This window comes from Leptosomus discolor, chromosome 2, assembly GCF_034619465.1.
Source record: "Leptosomus discolor isolate bLepDis1 chromosome 2, bLepDis1.hap2, whole genome shotgun sequence".
Lineage (NCBI taxonomy): Eukaryota > Metazoa > Chordata > Aves > Leptosomiformes > Leptosomidae > Leptosomus > Leptosomus discolor.
This window is the reverse complement of record NC_141392.1, coordinates 29,675,858-29,698,239: the sequence shown is the minus strand read 5'-3', so window position 1 is coordinate 29,698,239 and position 22,382 is coordinate 29,675,858. Positions and strand designations below refer to the sequence as shown.

The following is a 22,382-nucleotide window of genomic DNA, read 5'->3' as shown; positions in this document are numbered from 1 at the left end:
CTGGTTCGTCCACTTCGTCCCTGCTTTCCTACACCCGCATAACCGCACATCACATTTTCATTTGGCATTTAAAACAAGCTTTGCATTGCTTGGAGGACGGTTTTGTTCGAGTGTGATGGCATGCAAGCAAATTCGATGCATTTCAACATTTCTGCTTAGTGTACGTGCTACCCAAATGAGAGAAATTGGGCATGTTCAGGTTTTCCCAAATTTGTTGCCTATGGCAGGATGAAAACCATTTCAAGTTGGGTTCCAATTGTGAAATGTCTCTTTCAAGATCTCATCAAGGACTATTTCTGTTGAACAATGAAAAAAAGCTGTGATTTTCATCCGTAATTTTGATTAATGTTTATTATGACCTCTTCTGCATTTTTTCAGCTGTTTTGTTTATTAAACTTGTTTGTGAAAGTATGTTTCAAAATTTAGGGTCTCCAGGAATAAGGTAGCCCCAGTGTTTTTGTTCACTGGAAAACGGAACCACTTAGTACACTTTGTGTAAAATGTTGAAACTTTTACCATTAAAAGGTGTTGACAGTGAAGCTTTCACTGCAGTATGCCTGATTTTAATGCATCTACAGTAATTCCCAGTCAGTAGTCTATGCTATGAGATGAATGCATTTGAACCAGAATCGTTCTTTCTGCATGCCACATGCTCATCCTGTCCATATGCCTAGCAAGGATGAGCTTCACAAGGCCTTTGGGATCAGCCTTAAGTGCTCAAAGAGATGAGGCAGGCAGCACCTACTTGTTACATGGACAGACACAAAGACCACAGAATTTTCCTAGGTCCGTCAAATTCTTTTCTGCTTCTTTCATGTCCTTATTGATTTGGTCCATTCCCTCTTCGATGCGTTCCAGTTGTTCTGATTAAACACAAGTATTTTATCCCCACAGAATGAAGCAGATGGAAAAGGACAAAGAAAAAAAAGACAAAAACTTCAGACATTCACTGTGACAAAAAACTGGACACCACATAGCAGAGCCGGTACCCAGTACCTACTTGTTACAAGGACATATGAAAAGGCCACAGCATTTCCCTAAATCTTTTAAATTTTTCTCGGCCTCCTTCATGTCTTGGTTGATATGGTTCATGCCTTCTTCAACACGATCGAGTTGTTCTGGTCAGGACAAAGGGATGACAGTGTGGAATGAATTGTATTTTTGTTTGTTTGCTTTTGTCTTCAACAGAACATGAAAAATGACCATGTGGAACTGAGTTAATAATGACATTACAATGCATTAATCTGAGCTGATGCATTGTCGAAAGGGTGTATGCTGCACTGGGTGCCGAAGATGTTTTTTACTAATATGGGAAGAGTAAAACAAAGGAGGAATCTGTTTGAAATATATTAATTTAAACAAGATGTCATGATGTAGAAAGGCAAGGTTATAAAGATCAAGGTCCAGAAACATAATACGATACATTCACTTACTAAGACACCAATGACACCCAAGAGAAAGAAAGATAGTGTTATTATTTTGCATTTATGTATGTAAATACAAGAGAAAAAACGTCCTTCCATGGAAAACCCTTCAGTTACGTTTACAAATGCCTTGGAATTAGGTGACTTAAGGCAGTGTAATTGATTTGATTAGTGAGGGAGGGAGCTGGTAACAATGGTACTAGAGATGGAGTGCGCTGCTAAGAGCTATGCCCAAGTGCTCCTTTTTCCAGAGGCTGAAGAAATGGAGGTCTGCCAGTTTGATAGGCATTGGATATTAATCTCTAATCTGAGTATGGCCTCGGGGCTGCTTTTCTTTCTGGTATGGATGTTGCAAATCAGGAGTAACCCCAGTAACCCCAGTGAACACAGAGCAATTGCAACAACTCCAGGAGCCTGATGCTCACTGAAAGAGGACCATTGGCCGTGATGTTCGTTGTCTCTGTCCCCAAGGGATCTTATGAGAACAGGCACTGGGTGGAAACTTGTGTTTTCAGTGGAGTCACTTCTGCTTTGCTCCAGGGCAAGTTATGAAGCACCAAGCCCAGTAACAAGCCATGTATAAACACTGTCTCTCTGCAGGCATCAAACAGAATTTGGCTTATTTCCACCTAAGGCTGACAACAATGTAAGGTTTTCTTAGTGACTTGGTAGCTCAGAATAATTTAATGTGTTAATTTCTTCACCATTAAAGCTGAGGAAATGGCCTAGGGGAACAGAATGCCACAATGTAAAATTGTAGGAACGGATCCTCCACTGATGTAAACAGATATGGATCCAGTGGGATCGGAGGTCTTATGTGGAGCCTGTGGTGGCAACAGCATTTTACACGGATGGAAAGCCTTACCATTTGTTTAATGAAGGATAAACCCAAATAAATATTACACGGGATGAGAAAGTTACTTGGAGTGACATTTCAATCCATTAAAAATTGTAACTGTACCTAAAGAGGAAAGTAAAGCAATCCCAGTAAAATACAAACACACCCCTATTCCCCGTATTGAATAGAAAAAAATATGAACACAGAATTAGAACTGACAGGAAAGGTACTAAGAGAGCACTGGTTATAACAGTAATTTAATGTCATCCCTGATATTAACTGGGTCTTACCCAGAAGACAAAATCATGTGCATATTGACATCAGTACAAAACTCGGCTTCTTTGGGAACATGAATAGGCCTAATTTCTTATTTGGGTTTGATAATAACCATTGAGGTCTAGATTTTCAAAGCTTTCTGTGGGATTTGGATACCCAATTCCCATTAAAATTAATTTTATTTAATTAATTTTAATGAGAAATGGGCATCTCACCCCTAGAGGGCCTTGAAAATCTTGGCCTAAATTATTCAAGCTGAAACAATTCAAATATTGAACTTGTGCTCTTTGTTTAATTCTTGCATGAGGCTGGGCTTTGAGAAGGAGAGGTGCCGTGTCAGTATTTCCAGCTGCATCTGCTTTTCAGCTGTCAGTTCTCATTCTCCTTGGCTGGATGTGCCTGTCTCCTGATACCACAAGAGTTATTGATCCCAGATCCAAGGATACATTTAGTGGATCAGAGTTACCTGGTACTGTCCTCTAAAAGGGGCACATAAGATGCGAGCAAAGGATTAGGAAATTAAGAAGGAAACCTGAGAGACATACTGCACAAGTTCTTCCAGATAAACTGCTGAGCCAAGAACCAGAAATACAAGGTTGGATTGTTTTAATGCACATTGTAATTTTACATTTTGGTTGGGAGGCTTTAGCAGAAGCTTTGCTTCATGCTTGTGGCCATGGATTGTGATTCTCATCAGAAACGTGAGCATGTGAGCATGTGGTAGAAGGTGATACTCTAAGTGCTCCTGCTCCTTCCTAACTCAGAGTCCCTGTCTGCTCCTGCATAGTTGGGCAGCCATTGCTCTTGTTCTGGGAAGCAGCTGTGGGAGTGTGAGCTGGCTTTTGTGCTGGTTCATGCAGCGTGATGGGAATTGCTAAATTTTTGTTACAGATTCCCACCTCCTGCTTGTGAGAGCTGTGTTTGCAGAGCCTGGCTGGTTTTCAGGGCTCTCAGTTAAAAGAAGGCTATTTCCACTTGTGTATTTTGAGACTGGGAGGGACGAGAGGTACTGACTTTGCTTCCACTGATTTTGCTGCTAGTATTCCTCTAACGTTGGCTGGCCTATAGAAAATGCCGGGTAAGACTTCAGGGATCAGTCCTAGATCTGGTACCACTGGTGGCTTTCAGTCTAAGCATGTTTCCTTGCTCAGATGTGCATTCTCTGAAGCCAGGTATGTAGTAGGGCCTTTTGAACTTTCTTTCCCTGTTTCCTCTTCTGCCTGAACAGATGAATGCTAATTGAGTTTACATTTGACATGAGTCAAAGACTTTCATTTAAATTACAGCTCTCTCCAGGAATCTGACTTAATTTATTCTGCTTCAGGATTTGTGTGCAATGCCTACACTATTTCTGAATAGAAAAAGGACCCACAACTAATTCATCTTCCATTAAAGGAAACTTCATCAGTGCAAAAAGCCCATGTCATATTTGTAGCCCAGAAGTCTAGACAGCTGGCTGCTGCTCCTAAAACCATTTGCTAGTTGTTAATGTCGTGGGCTGGATTGTTAACTGGTTTAAATTGGCATAGTTATGCTGTCTTCATGGAGCAACACCAATTTATACCTGTCAAAAATCTAGTCCCGCAGGCAAGGAAATAGATTCATGAGTCTGACCACAATTACCAAGGCATAAATATTATAGAGGAATTAACTTAATGGGGTCACTCTGGATTTGTTTTGGTATAACTGATATTAAAACCTGTCCCGGAATGAATCACTGCTCTTAAGAAATCAGGTGGCTATCAAAAGGTTAATTTAAGGTCTGTTTTCATAGATCTTCACTATTCCAGCTTTGTGTACTATATTAAAGGTTTTAGGGGAGACAATCTGCTGGCATACACTGCCACAAACCTATGCAAATTCACACCTACAAAAGATCATGTCCTTTATCCCCCATCTAGAGAAGCGCTTCAAAGTCAGAGTTTAAACATCTTTTGATAGTTCCGTTGCAGTATTCTTTGAATATACTACATCTATATATGTTTATATTTCATATATGAGAGAATTGCTGTTGTCTGGAAGCAGAATACACATCAAGGTACGTCTCATTGATATTTCCTTCAATTTTTTTTCTGTGAAGCTCTGCTAATTATTAGCCCTTTTTGCATATCGATACCCTTTTATGTCTGAGCATATCACTTTGATTCAAACATAGTGGCCGTATATATTCTTCCAGATATTACAGCAAAGTAATGGTATATCTTACAATACAAACAAGGTGATTTTTTTTTTTGCCTATATCATTATACTTCTGCATTAAAACCAAGGCAACTGAGGGACCATAAGGTAGTCCTGCTAGTTTTACTGTAGCATTGTGGCCCCTTGCCACTGGGGCTTTGTCAGGACCTTCTGTAACAGCCTGGCAAATCCCCACTCTGTGACTGATCTCTCAGCAAGTGTCTGGGAGAGGAAAGCTGTAGCAACAGCCTCCCTCAGCTGATGCTGTGGCCTTTTGAGCAAATACAGCTGCAAAAGCATCTTAACACAGCGCTGGATGCAGGACCAGGACAGGGCAAGTGTGGTGTTGCTCCACCTTTGCATCCCCATCTGTAACTTATAACAAATGTTCCTTGACTAGTCTCCAGAATCTGGGGCCTGTGCTTCGATGTCAGTTAAATGCCTGTGGAGAAGGGAACTTGCTCCTTTGCCTGGAGTATTGTGGAACAAAGCAATTTCCACCAAGGACAATTTTAATTATAGAAATAAAAAAAAAAATAAGAAGACCTCTAAGAACACATTGTAGTCATAATTGCATACAAGAAGGCTGAATTTGAAAGAGAGTCAGCAGATTAACTATTTCCAATGATACTCAGTGATCCCATTTTTCAGAAAGGAGAATCATGTCAGAGCGCAGTACTTTTCTAGGACAGCCTTTTCAGAAATCCTGAGTCTTAACCTAGCTCTGGTCTGAAAGGCATTGCTGAGCATAGGTACGAATGGAAGAAAGCTGGCAGGGAGTGCTTGTGAGCCCACACATAACTGTGCTAAAAATAACAGTAAACAAGGCACAACCTGCTTTGGGGTGTGTGTATGTGGGTGTCATTTGTTCTGCATTACAATTTCAACACAATTAATACAGTCTTCCCTGTAGAATCCGGAATAGTTGATGGTTTTCTAATTAGCAACAAAAAAATGGTAACCGTTTCTGACTGTGATCAGCTTAGCTCATAGGTGTTGGAGCACCTCTAGCAACTCTGCTTTTGTCATCTCACTGCCTATCAGTTTTTGTGGTAGCTGTTGCAAAGGAGATGAGCTGAGGAAGGGGCCTGCACAAGGGGCCATAATTTTGCTCTCTGATGGAAAGGAATGGTAATTATCTTTGTATTTACTGCAGTTGTTTCACCAGTGCCATAGAAACAGGTCAGCCTTAACTCATACTGAACTGTAAAACTTGCAACTGCTGCAAAAACAGTAGAGGTCAGCTAGCACGGATGCCATCAGATGGTGCCAACGCTTTGGGGGATTGCCTAGTTATTCCAAAGTTTTATCTCCATACTTCAACTTAATCTGGAGTACAGATCTGCTGGGTAGATTAAGCTGCTCCTTGTGTTCACTGGCATTGCTGGTTGTGCATTTGCTGTTTCTGTGGTGCAGGGAGAAAATTTCAATTGCGTTGACATTTTTGTTGCAGCTTGTCAAAGTTGTGGCTATTCCTCTATCTTGTCTTGGATGAAAAATGGCTGTGCTGCTACTGTTATTATTGGAAAAGTTTCTCTCCTCCACCCTGTTCTGAATACAACAACAAAATTCTTTTGCAGTGAACTGTATGAGAACAACATCACACACAAAAAATGTCCTTGAAGGTCCAAATCTCTCTGCCTGCTGATACTCCCAGGTGACAGGAGTTTCCTTTGGAGAAAGGGAGCTACCACTCTGGGACCACTCCTGTGTCAGTAATTCAGGTTTATCTTCATATCTCCAGTTTGTACCATCAGTTTCATTTCTATAGTCTGCTGTTAAACAACGTGCATCCAAATATTAACATTTTTCTAAGCTAGCATGTTTCAAAGACATATTTAATGAAGCAGAGCAATTGCCACTGCTCAATAATCCTTTGCAGCATGACATTTTTAGTGTAAAATGTAAATATTTTAAAGTGTTATGTATGCGTTTATATTGAATTAAGGGAGCTTGACTCAAGGCCGGGTTTAAAAAAGATATGAGCATTATGGATGCACATAGAGTCTGGGAAAGACTTTCTTACTGATGGAAAAAATTTCAGCAAGGAGAATCTAACCTCTTATCTCCTTCCTGTGGGCTCCCCAGGGGAAGAACTGTGTTGAACTGGTTTGGGTGACACTACCTAGCTCAAAAAATACCATTGGTATTGCAGACCAAAGGCCCACTCAGATTCCCAGCAACATCAAAAGGCACCGGAGGAGGTCTCTAGTTTTTACGGGAGTCCCATTCTCCGCGAAACGGGAGTAATGAAAGCTCTTGTGAAGCTCCACATCTCTGTAGGGTCATAACAGACTCTGCGGTCTGCTGCGCAACCAGCTGTGCTAAAGATTTAGGCAACAGGAGCTAGCCAGACTGGCTTTATTGTATAATATCTAGTATTGAAAAATTACGTTGACTTATTTCCTTTTATGATCCCAAAGACTTCTGCTTATTGGCCTCAGTAAATGAGTTCTGCTTTGCATTGTTTAGATTGAGATTGGCTCAAAGTTTTCCTTGTAAGGTCTGTTTAACTTCAAAGCAAGCAATTTTGTAAGGAAACCTAGAAATAGAGCTTCAAGCAGCTGCAGAGATTAGATATTCTGCTTGCCACCCACTGGAAAGATCAATGTCATGTTTTTTTGTATATTTAACACCTAATAATCTTAAGTGACTTGTGCAGTCAGCTGAAAAGAGATCACATGGCAGTGTTAGCAAATTATTTCCTTAATCTGATAATCTGCTGAGACATTCGTGAGTTACACACATTGCACTAATTACAGAGTTCAAAGTCATCATTAGCGCATTTTGCCCAGTAATAAGTCCTTTACTGCTAAAATAAAAAAATTAGAAATTATTACAGCTACATGTAGTTAAAATGGACAAAACTTAATTAAACTTTCAGCATAGTACAATGGTTACCATATTCCCAGGGTCTGTAGCATTGTTAGGCTGTTTTCCTTGAGAAACCCATACCGTATAGTCACAAGCTAAATTTACAGAACCACTTAAGGCATGACCATAACCAATTTAAAGAGGCTTTTAAATTGTCTGATTCTTTCCTGTAAGTATCGACTAACTGCATCTCTGGCCATATGATCTACATTTCAGGTTTCACTGTCAATAAGAGTTTAACACTGAGTTTCCTGGACTCCAAAGAGGGCGGTGGGTCCAGTCTCAGCTCCTTGGCTCACACAGACCGTCCTTCCTAGCATCCTAGAGTCAGTCAAACAATTTTTTCATACAGGGGTTTAACAATGGCAGAACTCCAAAGTAAAGAACAAAATTCAGGGTTAAAACCAAAATAAAACCGCCTCGCAATCTGTGGAAAAATAAGTTAAAGAACAGAAACACATCTTCCCAAGACTAAACACAAAGGAAGTTGTAGGAACCACTAAAGTTTCTGCCTATCTGCCTGAGAATTACATTGCGAAGCACACCCCCTTTGACAATATTTGTGATTTATTTTAACTGTATAATTTACTTCTGAAACAAAACACATTATTTAGACAGGTGCCATATTTGTTTCAATATAAGTAATTTCTGGTTTTCTGTATTCAGTGATACTTATTTTGCTGTCGTTATTGAGAGAAAAAATTTCGAAGACAACAAAATATTCTCTGCAATATTTTTCTTGTCAAGGCAAATTGATGTGGCAAAATTTGCTTAGGTTAAATTCTTTTCCCTAAAGGGGGAGGTGAGGGGGAAGCATTGAGACATACCTAAAAAAGCAAATAGGAGAAAACACTTTCCGTTTAGGTCTTGTTATTACTTTTCATTCATTTTAGTGCCAGAGAGGCAAGGACATTGCAGACGAAAAGGGTCCATCAGGTTCTGCAGTCCATTTTTCAACAATGCCATACTGTTGCTTATAAACACTGTCTGGGATTGATGAGTGATACACCATTACCTTTGTAGAAAACATTTCCTAACATGGCTTTGTATCGTGCCACACAGTAAATAATAACAAGGGCTTGAGGGGGGGGGGGGGGCTGGTCTGATATAGAATAGCAGAAATTTATATTCTGTTGTTTTAACTTCTCTTTGGAGACACCATTTTGCTAGTGTTGTAGGTCAGCAGCAAATGAAGACTTATCAGTTTTCTTGGGGTGTGGGGGGAAGCTACCTAGTCCTTTTGTAATATTGTGAAGGGCAAAAATGTAATTTCCTGGAATGTATCGAATATATCTGTCTTTGTCTCTGCCATCCACAGACAGGGACTCATCTAAACTTGAAAGCTCCTATATAGTCAACTGTAATAAGCTGATCGTGTCATAGCTTTTAATGTTAAATTCTTGTTATCCTCACTGATGTTTCTATAGAAAAAGCAACTGAATTTTACACAAACTAAATCTTTACCTTCTCCTTGGATGCATTTATTGCACGCCTCTCACTTGTGGCTAAAACAAGATAAATTTACATAGCACCTGCATAAATAATATTGGATTTTACACTTATGGAGGCAAATCTTCTCATCGTGTAGCTGGATCTTGACCCAAAGCTTGCTGAAAAAAATTATGATTTGGATGAGTTCAGTCTGCAGCTCTCTCTTGACATTAACAGGAAACAGATCAAAAGAAGTAGACTCTTAGGCAGTTATTGTATGCTCCTCTGTCAGGCAACGAAGCTAAAGGCAAAGAGGTTTGGGGATTCTCATGCACAACCACACATATTTTATGGCCCTCATTTTCAGGATTGCACACAGTTAGTACAGTACTTTGAGAATGGTTATACTTCCTTACTGAAGCAATCTGAACTTACCTCCTTGCTCATCCAACATAACCAAAGTCCTGATACCAGCATCTTTACTCTACATCCCAACAGTGGTAGCAAGGTAAGGAGAGAGAGGGGGAGAAGAAAGAGAGAGAGAGAGAGAGATCAGTGAGGGAACACTCAGCCCTAGGTATGGGACATAGGAAGGCAAAAGAAAAACAGTGAAAGGAATGACAAGATCATAAGGGGCTGGTGGCACAGTCCAAAGACCTCATGTGCCTGGACATCGTATAAGGAACTGAGTACTCTCTATTGTACCATCAATCATTCAGGATTCACTGGGGTACTGAACTACTGCAGAAAACACAAAGTCCTGGACTTAGAGAGTGAAATAATTTCTTTACACAAGAGTAATTTCTGAAAAGAGAGGATTTGTCTCCAATTTCTCTGAAGCAGGAGAAGGGAAGAAGGGGGTGTTGACATTACAGGTGTGTTTTCATCCCACAGGAGAAATTCCCAAGGAAAATAGATATGGCACAAACAAGTTTGGGAAGGAGGTACAGTAGTTTGTACACAGCCCTTGCAACATGGAAGTCAGAAAGCTTACCTACTTAGGAAATCCATTTTAAAGCAGGCTAATATTTAATAGGATTAAGCCATATTTTTTTGGCTTGGAGATCTAACGTATATGGATTTGAGCCAGGTTTTAGTTCAGCCAATAGCCACCTTTAGCATCAATGGACTTTGGATTGAGCTCGAAGGTAGGATTTTTAAAACACCTACACACTGAATCTGCCCCTGCTCCCACAGTTCAGTGGGAGTCTTATCATCGCCTTTGCTGGATATGGGCTTTGAGCAAAGCCAAGCAATTCTGAGAGCTCCCACCTGCCTAAGGTGGGAACCTTTCACAAGTACAAATTTTGCATGCATTATCATCACTCTGGGATGCATCTTGGGTTTCTGGGTGCTGTGATGAGAAGCTATATCGCAGATCAGATTAGCTCAGTTTTAATTACAAAGGGGAAACTAGCTCCATTCTGCTTGGAGCAGTGATAACAACTGTTAATTATTAATGGCCTGGATGATCTCCTAACTGCTGCATTTCAATATCAGATGAAGTAAGTCCTCTTTGGCCTGACAGCTTGCCAGCCGTTACCTGGACATGTGCAGCAGTAATTTAGCTGCTTCCGTGAACATAAAGCCATCCATACCCAGGAGGAGCAGATAGTTGATGGTGTCGATTTTGCAGAGGGCAGGGGAGATGCCCATAGTTGCACAGGAACGTGAGGAACAGACGACTGGAGTCCTAACTGTCCCTCTTGCTTTTCAGGCCATCCTCCCCTCCTTGAGGGAAATTAAGGACTTCATATTAACCTTCCTCCTAGCTGCTCTGCTCACTGCCATCATTCATCTCTTTTTCCGGGAGCAGTGAAGTCTCTCTGGCTGTCAGCTGCCCGGTCCGTGCTTGCAGGGTGCTCCCAGGCAGGCTGGCAAGTCACACTGCCCACACTGGCTCAGCTACAAGCCTGGTGTTGTCACACTCGAGGGCCGTCTGGCTGGTGCAGCTGGTGCTTCTCTGCTTTGCTTCAAGAGGATCCTGCTCTGTTCAAGAGCGATGCAAGATGCCTCTTGTGGCACTCTTGTCTGCCTCTCTGCACTCCCATTCTTGTCTTTAATGTCTATGTCACTGTAGAAACTAGGAAAAACATCAGGTGGGTGCAGCCTGGTTGCTCCCTCTTTTTTAAAAAACCCTGTGTGAGCTGCCAGATGGAGAGAAAAAGCTTCCTGTGTCTGCCCATGGTCTGCTGTGCCCTGCTGCCCTTGGGGCAGCTATCTACTGGGAACCTGCTGTTGCTCTCTCTCCCTTCAAGCTCATATTGCACTTACTTGGATCCCAGTCAGCTTTTATTTTTGCAGCCTTTAGAAATTTAGGGTCCAAGGGTTATCTTATGTTTGTTTATTTAGAGTAACGAAACCACCTTTAATTATCTTCTATTTTCTGTGGTGCAGGTATCAGATCTGCTAAGCACTGGATGTGCGATAGATTTTTATAGTGCTTTTTATAGGCTTTTTGTACCCAGGGATGTCTTACCCCAAAAGATTTATATGTATTTTAAAAAACATAGCTCATGCAAACACAAGGAGGCTCCTTGAGTCCTGAGTCCTCTTGTGTATTTGAGTAAACATTGTGCAGTCTGATATGGGACGTTTCTAAAGATCGGACTTGGAAACCTGCAGCTGGTGGTGTGATAGTTGTTGGCTTTCAGTGAGTCAAACATAGTCAGGCTGAGAAATGTTTACTGCTCCTTAAACTCTGACCTTATTTTCCTGCTGTTTTTAACATCTGAGCAAACTGCCTTTATGCAGCTAAGATGTCCAGTGACCTGAATAAGGCCTATGCTGAGAGACAAACTCAGCAATTAGACCTTATGGTTTGTATTTCATATTAAATCCTTGCACAGAGTGAAAGAGGTGCAATTTTCTTACCTGACCATCAGTGCAATTTAGTTTTATCAGGCAATACTGTATCTCTTAAGAGCAGCCTGCCACAACACTAAAACTAACATGAAAATATTAAAGGGTGTGCATTGAATATACTTGCCTGCATCTGAGGTCTAATCCAAAGCATATTGGAGCTAATAAAAAGATGCTCACTGACAAAGATGAGAGGTGATTCAGACATCAAGTGACAATCTCCTCCTGTTCCAAGTTCCTATTAAGCATTAATTTTCAGCTTTTTCACAAAAAAATAACTGCATAGAGCCAATTAAAAAAAAAAAAAAATCACATTTGTGCATTTAGAACAGATCCAGACTTTCTTAAAAGTTCTCTATTTCCATTGTGATTGATCTTTTAGATAGCTCAAAACCAAACATGTCTATAAGATGGAACTATTCTAAAAAATGTGCTCATCAGCGAGATTTCTGAGCAGGAGAGAAACACTCAGTAACTGACCCTCAGTGACAACAGACTGAGGCATCTCTGGAAACTACAAAACCTCTTCATTTAAAGGAATATAGAAGAAATGTGCCAAAATGCATTTGGGGCCCAAACACAGACAATGTTGATGTTTTCTGCACTGAAAGTATTACAGAAACTCCTCTTGGTCTCAGTGGGAGCAGATGTCAGCAGACACACTCAAACTGGTTGCTTAGTGTGTGACAGGAGGTGACAAAAGCTGTGTTTGCCAAGTGCCAGCCCAGGGAAGTATGTTTTACACAACCAATCATAAAACCTTGATAAGAGGCTCCCAAAAGAGTCATAGCAGGGGCCCAGTGACTGTGCTTTGTCTGGTCCTCAGGGCTCAGGAAGTGTTCCCACTCGAATCCAGTGCTCACCAACATCAGTGAGATCCTATGTGGAAAGCCATGAATGAGTAGAACTAGTGAGGTCCATCTTGTTATGAAAATGTGTGCGAATGCCACACTTCCCCCAGGATTAGAGCCTTTCTTTCTTCCTGTGCAATGCAGGAATTTCTTAAGACCCTCCAGTCCTTGCACAGACAATCTTCTCTTTAGTTAGTAGCAAAGTAAGGATTCTCAAAAAGAATGGGATGTTTGGGGTAGTTCAGGCCAGAGAGAAGTAAAATACATCTTTCATAGGACCCTACAGAGTTCATGGAGCACATGCCACTTTAATCCAGCTGTTAAATCTGTCACAGCCTTCTCTCTCCAGAGTTACTTCTGACTCTCCTTGTCTTCTTGTTGCACTTTGAGAATTTGGACTGCTGGATTTTGCCATGGTACAGCAAACATCTCATACTCTTGTCCTTTAGAAGAAAATGGCACAGCATGAATTGCTTTTGTTGAGGCGTTAAACTGACAGATCTGGAGTTCCTCTGTTTATCCATAAAGCGGGTATACTGCAGACAGCAAAATATATAATCTTTCCTGTGCAGCCCTCAAACACACTCAGCCCTGACTCCAGGAATGAGCAGGTTGACTGGTGTGTCCTTTGATTTCCATGGAGACTGCTGTAGGTTGCCAGCTGTTTTTCTGCAAAGATCTGCCCACTTGCACATACAAGATGGCCTCTCGGAGCACAAGGTCATTGCTTTTGACTTAAAAATTAATCACATTAGGTGAAAGAACACCATGACTATAGACCCCATAAAGTTTATGGAAGTCGATGTCCTTCAACCTTTCAGTAGCACTAAGCTCTAGTGTTTAGGTAAAAGCAAACCAACAAGGAGTACTGGTTTGGGTTCAACATGCTTTCTGTGAAGCCATACCCAGGTTCTCCACTGGACCACTGGCTAAGCTACTGATCAGAAACACAGAATATATGATTTTAAAACTTTGGGCTTAATTCAGCTCTTAGATATCTAAATGTGCCAGTGATTCAGTGAAACCAGTTTAACAGCATAACTGAGAATCCTTTTGGAGGCTTTAATATACATTATCCTCAATCTTACATAACAGCTTTTTAAACCTTTTTTTTAATGAGGGTCTCACTCAGAGCAAATCAGCAACAAAATTTTCACTGAAATTCTCCAAGCACTTTGGAGGAGAAATGCATTGCTGTATCATTTCTTACTATTGCTGGTATGTCACTTAATTTCCCAAGGTGGGAAAAAAACTGGGAAGAGAATGGGAATGACTTCTCAAAGGGCCCATCAGTTCCCTCTGGGGACACAGTGGGTTGTGTCCTATCCATGCCTGCTACCAAAGGCAGCTACTCCAACTTTGGTTTAGCCTGAGGGGTGATTTTCGTAACAGTATAAGGGAATAATGTATCAGATAGAGAATCCAAATTCTAGAAATCACTTTCTCTGCATTTCAGGAGATACCCTGAAAAAGAGATATACACCCACAGCTATGTGAAGAACACATAAACTTCCACTTCGATGAAGAATTTTGCTTTAATCAATATGGATTATAGAATTTGTTTTGAATAAATGAATACAGACAATGATGTACCAGGACAGGCTGACATTGCTAGCAGTTCCTAGAGACACTAAAGAGAAGTGTCAACACCCTAAAGACAAAAATGCGGTTAAAGAAATACTTTTTAGTCATCCGTAGTAATGCATTTCCTCAGCTCCTGCTCCAAGTTTGCTGTCACCCTGTTAATGCTTCAACGTCTCTCTGTGCCTGATTAAAGAGTTGTGTTACTTCTCAGCCTGTTAATTCACACTGCAGTTCAGATCCTCAGCCGACAGTAATCTGTGACCCTGCCCTTGAATCCTGTGTGCTGGCTTTCATCTAGCACAATGACCCGGACTGCAGTGCTACTCTGCTGGTTTACATAGACAACGGGGTCTAAACCTGTGTAGGAAAAACTGAGACTAGAATTATGAATCACCTTCCCCTGTGCTAGATATCTATTTCTGTGGAGTTACACAGGTTAAAACACTCTCTTGAGCAGAACTGTTCCAATAGCTAATGGTGTCAAAGGGATTTTTTGCATTAGCTTTGACAAGCTTTGGACCAAACGCTAAATTAATATATTTTTTCTTTTATTCTTCAGACTAAGGAACATTTGACTATGACAATTATGTCAGAGGAAACTCACTTCCCAGTCATGAATGAAGCTAGTAAAATGGCATACTGTGTGTTCAGTGTCCTGCTTAGAGCAGCATTGTGAGGTTATCAAACATTTATAGCTTGCCACTTCAGCTTTGATGTGTTCGTAAACTTGTCTCTAAACACCCATCATATGAGAGGAGAAGATAGTCCTGTCTGGATTTAAATGTACAAACCTGCCCTTTTGCCTGTACATGTTGCCAAGTGCTTTCTTGCTGGTCTTTCTGCAGTACTGATCTTGATATTTTTTCTCTTGCTGTATCATAGCTAGAAACCATCTTTTTTTCCATCCTACAAAACTGATTTTCTTTAAAGGCCATGGTAGATCCACTGGAAGATGGTAGTAGAGTCACGGCTTTTCTCCTTGCATGTGTTATTCTGCATTTCATAAAGTTGGCTCAAAGGTAAAAATCGTGAACAAGAAAACAAGAAGGTCAGCTACAAACTGTGTATTTAGTCTCACTTCTGCCTTGGTTAATTTTTATTTTATGTTTTGGCCCAAACATTTCACAGCATCATCATAAAATACAGGTATATATAGCACTGAATAGCTCAAATGAGTGTTGGTCAGTGTAGAGTAACTGTTGCATGGGTATCATGTGCACCACAGAGCAAACTGGTATTTTGTAGTCTGCCATCCCAGTATGTAGCTGCCATGGGGCAAAACAGTGGCAACTTTGCAACAGCCACTCACCACTTCTCCTTGCTTCCCCTGTTGTGCTAGGACAGAAACAATTGCTTCTTGCAAAGCTGGGTTATAAAAATAAGAAGCAGTAACAGATTTGATTTTCATTGCCAATATCCCCTGGGAACAGCACCAGGGCTTAGTCTCCAAACTTAGTCTAGTTTTCTTGGGCAAGGAGAGCATGGTCCTTTGGGGATAGCAGTTTTGTTGCCCAGGCTATGACCTACATTTCAGCGTTAAGGATGCCTTGTGATACTATAGGGCTTCCCTGGGTGGACAGCATTCTTCTGTCTCTAGAGTAGAACCAAGTCAGCCTGTTTATTCTGTATTTTCCTAGTATCTCACAAAGCAGAGGCAACCATAACAGGAATCCATACATATGTATACAGTAATAATGCTTAAACATGGAGGCATCCTTTTCCCAAGTAAGGAATAACAGATTTGCTGTATCAAGAGAATAGAGTAAGAAGCATTCTTTCACTGAGAAAGAATATTTTTCTATCTCTGCCCACTAGACAGGTTCTGCAAAGCAAGGGAGTCTGATAGGATTTCTGGAGTCTATTAAATCAGAGCAGTGCAAGTTACATTTCAAGGCCACTCACAATTTGTCTTTTCAGTATAAAATCTCTCACTTCCTAAATGCTGCATTCTTTTAAAAGTATATAGGAAATGGTGTTGCAGTAATCATCCAACTGTTTAGGCCACAGAAGAATTTTAAAGGTCTTTTGTAGTCGTATTAGTGAAAATAATATTCAGCTCATTTTAGAAGAATTCCCTTGACTGCTCAGTGCTAGGTTTAGAAACTTTTCTGTTTGGACAGGAAGATATTGTGGCATCTGAATAAAAGCCAGGTCCGGAGAGATGCTGAGCTCTTCCAAGAAGTGCTAGAGTCCTATGTAAATTCATTGCTAAATTCATCAGTCCCAGCTCTCCTCCCACTTTGCTATTTGCCGTGATTTAATACTGAAATTCCAGTAGCATTCACAATATGCTGGTTCAATATGTTAGGAAGACTCAAGCAGTGCACAGGTCACACAAATAAGGCTCAGGAGAGACAGGGCTGATATTTACTGATGGCTTGGCCCTGAGCAAATCACTTCCCTTTCCTGTGCCTCTTTCTTCCCACTCATCATCTGCCTTATCTATTTAGATCACAGGCATTTGGGGGCAGCAGGCTCTCCTGCCTTGCGTTTGTGGAGGTACCCATATGAGACTCTCTTCCATGTTGTTGAATGACTTCAGCAGGAGCTGCATCCAGTATAGAGTTGACATAAAGTGATGGTTAGAAATGACATGTCCAGGGAACTGAGCAGCGAAAGGGACAGATTGCTTGTGAGACAAGAGCAAGTTTTGCCTGCAAGGGGCCCAGATCCGAAGCATTTGTGGAGGAGAAGCGATGCTGATTATGCTCAATGACCTGTCTGTCTGTCTATCTGTACATGGAAATTTAATTCTGTCTCCACTGGACTCCATTGATCTCCACACAGTAGTGATTGATTTCAAGGCCACGAAGCCTACGGCTGGGCTTGTGCTTGTTCCTGAACGTGGGATCTGATGTAATTTTCTTCCTGTTGTCTCTGCTGGAGACTCCTCTGATTGTCAGGAGTACTGGGACTGTCAGTGCTGATGACCCTGATTAAAAATGTCACCAGCTTTGAGCCAAGGCGTGCATGGTGTCTGAAAATAATACGTCCTGTCAGGTGGGAACAAAGTTTTCCACCACCTGATGGCTGAACACTGAACTAAACTGAGTTTGGGACTTTTCAACTTTTAAACTCCTTTGTTACGAAGAGGTTAAGATGAAGCCTGATTGAATTGTTTTTTCTGTTCTTGGAGTGACGCCTCCAGGTGGGTATAAGCTGTGTTAGCCATGGGGACTGAGCCGGGGTCCCCTTCCTTAGCACTGCGGAAAACCAGAGAACTTTCTTTTCCAAAGCAGTTGATTTAGGACATCTCATGAGCTTTGAAATCCCAATAAATGTTTCAGAGATACATAAAGAAGTGGCAAGTAAATGCTATGGTGAATGATGCTCTATAAATAGCTTCAAGAGTTTATGAAGAGAGAGGTATTTAGAGACAACAGGGCAAACACTCCAAGGGTCTTTCTCACCTTCCCCACTTGCAGTATTATGGCAAGGGCATCAGAGCGGTGCTGGTATGAGGCTCCAGGAGCTCTGCAGCAAACTCATCCACTTGTCCCTGACTCCAGGTCACCTTCAGAGGCTGTTTGCTCAGTTTGTCTTGAGTAGCCTGTCTCAATGGATACTCGGATATGGGCAAAACAGTGCCTCAGCAGCTGGTCTGCAGTGTGACACTTGGCAACTGGGGCACAGTGTCATTAACAACCCTTGTAAGGGATGAGGATAAGGAGGGATGGAGTGGCACATAAAGCCATGGCCATGCCCTAGTGATGTGAGTTAAAATAAACCCACTCCCAATGTCAGATTTTCCATCACTTTTGCACACAACAGAAATGCATACAAAATGCAAGTCCTTACCTCTTCAACAAGCTGCAGCATTCGACGGGTGCTCTCAAGGGACTGAAAAAAAAAAACAGGAAAACCCACTTAGATCTGGCAAGATACAGTTTGCAACACTAACGTGCAGGCTCACGCTAACTATCTTTTTCCCACACTCTTTGACTTCCCTCAAAATCAGGCCATCAGCAGGGTACTGGTGATCTCTTCATCTTCAGCCCTGTGTTATGACTTGCTAATACAGCAGTTCCCACCGCATCTCGAGGCAGCCACAGTCTCTAAGGCTTGTGCTCCCCTTGCTCATGCGTTGTGGCTGTAGTGCTTGGAACAGCTGGTGTTCCACTTTAAAAATACAGTCTGTGGTTTTCAGCTAAGACTTTGAGAGACCTAATTGGTGACTTTTAACATTTAATAGGTTTGACAAACTGATGGAATCCTCAGAAAATATTAAATTGCTGCTTTTTGCTCTGAGGCCAGTCAAATTGATGCAGACTCTAATACCTAAACCAAACTCACTATCAATAAATGCCTTAATATAGACTAAACATGACATTAAATTTTAACCCTGCTCATTTCTTTTCCAATTCTTCTTTCAGTGTAAAGCTGACAGGAAACAGAATCAGCCCTAGAAATCCTTTGCCGCATCAGCTCCTATTTCTGGATGTGTTTCTCATGCCAACCCAAACCTCAGGTTTCCAGTTTAGCTATCAGTCTCACTTCATCAGCAAGCTGGTCGGCACGCCGCTGCATTTCTTCCAACTCATTGCGCATATCAGCGTCTTCCGCCATTTTAGCTGTGGGTGTGTTTGTGGAAGCTGCAGATCAAGGATTTGTACTCAGCTGCTTGTGAGCCTGGAAGACAGCGAAGAGGGAAAGAAACAGAGTGGTTAGGCTTCCTGACTCACTGAATTGTGCTTAAATTGCTGTCCCACAAAAGTGTTTTTATTACATGAATGCCCTCACCCAAACCTTTTTGTTCTGGACAGCAATTCCTATAGAGTAGAGAGCACACAGGATTTTTCAAGGTGGTGCCTTATTCCTGTATTATTAATCACTTTCAAAGAACAAGGATGTATCATTGTCATGTTTTTTTGAAGAAAACTCTTCCTTTTTTCTTAACCTTTCAAATGCAATCCCTATCAAAGCTGGAGATTTGGGAGGTTTTATTTGCTACCAGAAACAGTCTTGAGACCCATTAATTCTTCTCCAGAACTAAAAGCCTTAACAGGAAGGAGGTCAAGGTCAAGCTTATGCCCCCATGTCCTATATTTCAGCTGCATCACTTGGAGGGCTGGACACTCAGCTAATACATCTGCAATGAAATTAAAGACAATGAAACTTTGAAGATTTTTATTGGCTAATGACTTGTCCACCATGCTATAGTTCAGTCTCTGAAATAATATTTATGGGTAGACTAGGAGAAGTTGTTTACCTGGCAGAATCCTTCATTTCAAGGGAAGCGACAGCAGGACCTAATGAGTATTTTCAACTTCTTCCCAAAGTGGGTCAGATTCTGATCTTCGTTATCTCTTTCAATACAGAATGACGCCACTGAGCTCATCCTAACCAGAGACCAGGATGCAGCCCATTAATCCTCATTTGGGTAGGGTTTCTTTTTTGTTATAAATTTGAGCTAGCACTGATTACTGAGCATGACTTGATTAAGAAAGGCGGGTCCTCCTACCATCTGTCAGGTCTTTATAACAACAACACTGGCTTATTTCTTTGCTTGATTCAAGCATGGCACATTGCAAATTACTGCTCACTGAATGTTAGATTTGTTCATTGCAGGAAAACCTGATCCCAGGTGCTGAGGAGGAGGGGAAGTTGTGGGGGACTGCAAATAAACAGCCATAAAGCACATGCCATCATGCTCAATTACAGAAAGAGGACAAAATCAGCTCCTTTAAGAAAAGCTGCTCTAGGAAGGCAACATTCCAGGGGCTATTTTCTGTCCTGTCTTTGCGATATGTGCAGCCTTTATGAAACAAGATAAGTCAGGTTAGAGCTTGGCTCTAAAATTTTGACAATAACTCTGTTTAAATGGAAGATGTTATCTATCAGAGATGCATCTGTTCCTTACTTTGACAGTGCTTTCCACCAGGACATCAGGAGTATGGGCTGAACAGGTACAGCTGGGTGACAGAGATATTTCCTGGATCACACCCTGTTTGCTTAAAAATGTATAAGGAAAGCAGACAGATCCTTGCATTTCCTCTGCAGCTTCAGCAACAGATTTTCTGTTTTTCTTATCTAAGAGGGAATATGTGACCTTCATGCTTTTGCATTAGCTGTGCCCTCACCCATGGTTGCTTTTCCTCTTTGAAGCCATAGCAGGAAGAAATCCATCTCAGAGAGTCAGCCCTGCAGCTATGGCACAGCATCCTACTTTCATCACTGAGCACATTGACACATCCTTGTCAGAGGGAGACTGACGTTTTGTGATGGGTCATACAATATTTAGGAGCCCAAATGTATGCTGGAGAAGTCCATCCGGTTCTGCCAGCTGCGTGGTCACAGCGGTGCAAAGGACCAAGCTTAAGCAACTCATCTGCAGCCTTGGCTGATGCAAACACGGAGCTTAATTTCATGGCTAATACTCAGACTGGTATCACACTTCAAGGATGCTCACAAACAGCAGTAAATAAACTTTACAAAAAATGGCGCACTCTGAGGTCTGGGAGGAAAAGATGAACCAGGAATTAGACTCCTCCTGAAGGGGATGTGAAAGTGTGGAGATACTTTCAAGGCCACTCCAAACTTCCCACTCTGCTGCTGCACTCGTGTTGCCCTCTGTGGCAGATCACGCAGCTCCAGGAAGCCACTGCTCCTGATCAGCAAATGGACCGTGCTCAGCTGGGATAAACAGAAGTTATTTCGGTAAAGAACTGCTCTTCAAACTCCTGTCCCACTTGGCACAGGCTGGCACCAGCACTGGTCACTGCTTCACAAATTGTGCTTTTTCCTGGATCAAGGCAAAACTCAGTATTTAAATATTTCTGGCACAGCCTCTGTGACAGAATACCGGGATTAAGACCGTGGACTTCACTTTAGAATATCTAGTTAAAATATTCTCCTCTGCCTGGATCCCTCGCCATGTTGTGCTGGCAAAATAGCAGCACTGAGCTTTGGCAAAAATCAGGACAACTTAGACATGGCTTTGGGACTGATCTAGTCGGTATATACCTATATGTGTGAGGGGTAGGAAACTCGTTTGGTGTTGTGTATATCTGGTAGCATTGTGCTAGCTGTAAAGTGGGAGGTGGTGCATCAGTGAGAGGATGGGATGCTAACAGGGGATTTGATTCAGTCTCTAAGCATATCCAGTGTGAGCTGAATGATTACAGACCTGTAAGCAAGTGAAGGTGAGTGCTTCTACTGATAATAACGAATAATAACAGTCTGTCAGTCACTGTAGATAATAAAAATTGCACATACAATTCAGTTCTCAAGTAGTTTCTAGCCTGACTTTTGATCTTTTGCTTATTAATTTTTGATCATGGGGCAGCGGTGGTATTGGGTGGTGCAAAAAAGAAACAAACTGGAGAAATTTTGTGATTTTTTCTTCAGAGTTATCCTTCTTGGTTAGTTAGAACCATCGGTTGGCATCTTAGTGACAGACACACCCTATTTTGCATCAAGCTAAAAAAAATGTCAGAGGTTGTAACCAGAAAGATGTTTTGTAGCAAGCGATCGAACCTGACAGGTTTATTGGCATTGTTTGGTATTTGTAAAGCATGTAGAATGGATTGAGAAATAGCAAAAAACATTCTTCTAGACAAGTCGTTTTACATCAAGTTCTAGTCATAAGCAGAAGTGCCCCACAGCAGTGCTGATTCAACTTTATTTAATAGAAACCATGCACAAGAATCAATAAAGGTTACTAATTTGCACGTGGTATGGTAAACTACATATATTTTGCAGATGGCTGGGAACAGGTTTAATTTTTTTTTTGCATATTTTGCAGTTTGAAATATGGAATAGGACAGATTAGAGACAGGATTTTCTTTGAAAAGCCTAATTTAGACTGAAATTCCATTCCAGTGTCATGAATTTCCAACAACAAACCATGTTTTCAATAAAATTCTGTTGAGAGCAGATTTATGTTTTAGAGGGAATTATTTCTCTACAGTACAAATTAACTGTTTTCCCTCTATGGTGTTTCTTAGGAACATCTATATATAGTCCTCTTGATGTATTAAAACATTGAAACTGATTGATTACAGGAATGGCCAAGAAAAAGTAAACCGTAAGAGATTTGCTTTCAGTGATTACTGGACAGACTTT

General features: G+C 41.3%; 1 protein-coding gene across 2 annotated transcripts in view; it reads right to left on the bottom strand.

Annotated features, from left to right (window-relative positions):
* SNAP25 (synaptosome associated protein 25) overlaps nt 1-18,884 on the bottom strand; it is a 28,829-nt gene extending 9,945 nt beyond the window's left edge. The window contains exons 1-4 of one of the 2 annotated variants that reach the window (XM_009958049.2): nt 18,813-18,884; nt 18,117-18,158; nt 9,457-9,505; nt 1,001-1,118 (exon numbers count right to left, since the gene is read on the bottom strand). In XM_009958049.2, coding sequence (XP_009956351.1) covers nt 1,001-1,118; nt 9,457-9,505; nt 18,117-18,158; nt 18,813-18,884 — 281 coding nt within the window. Of the gene's footprint in view, nt 1-745; nt 864-1,000; nt 1,119-9,456; nt 9,506-18,116; nt 18,159-18,812 lie in introns of both variants that reach the window. The other variant, XM_009958048.2, reaches the window with a different exon arrangement.
* Between the last annotated feature and the right edge of the window lie 3,498 nt (nt 18,885-22,382).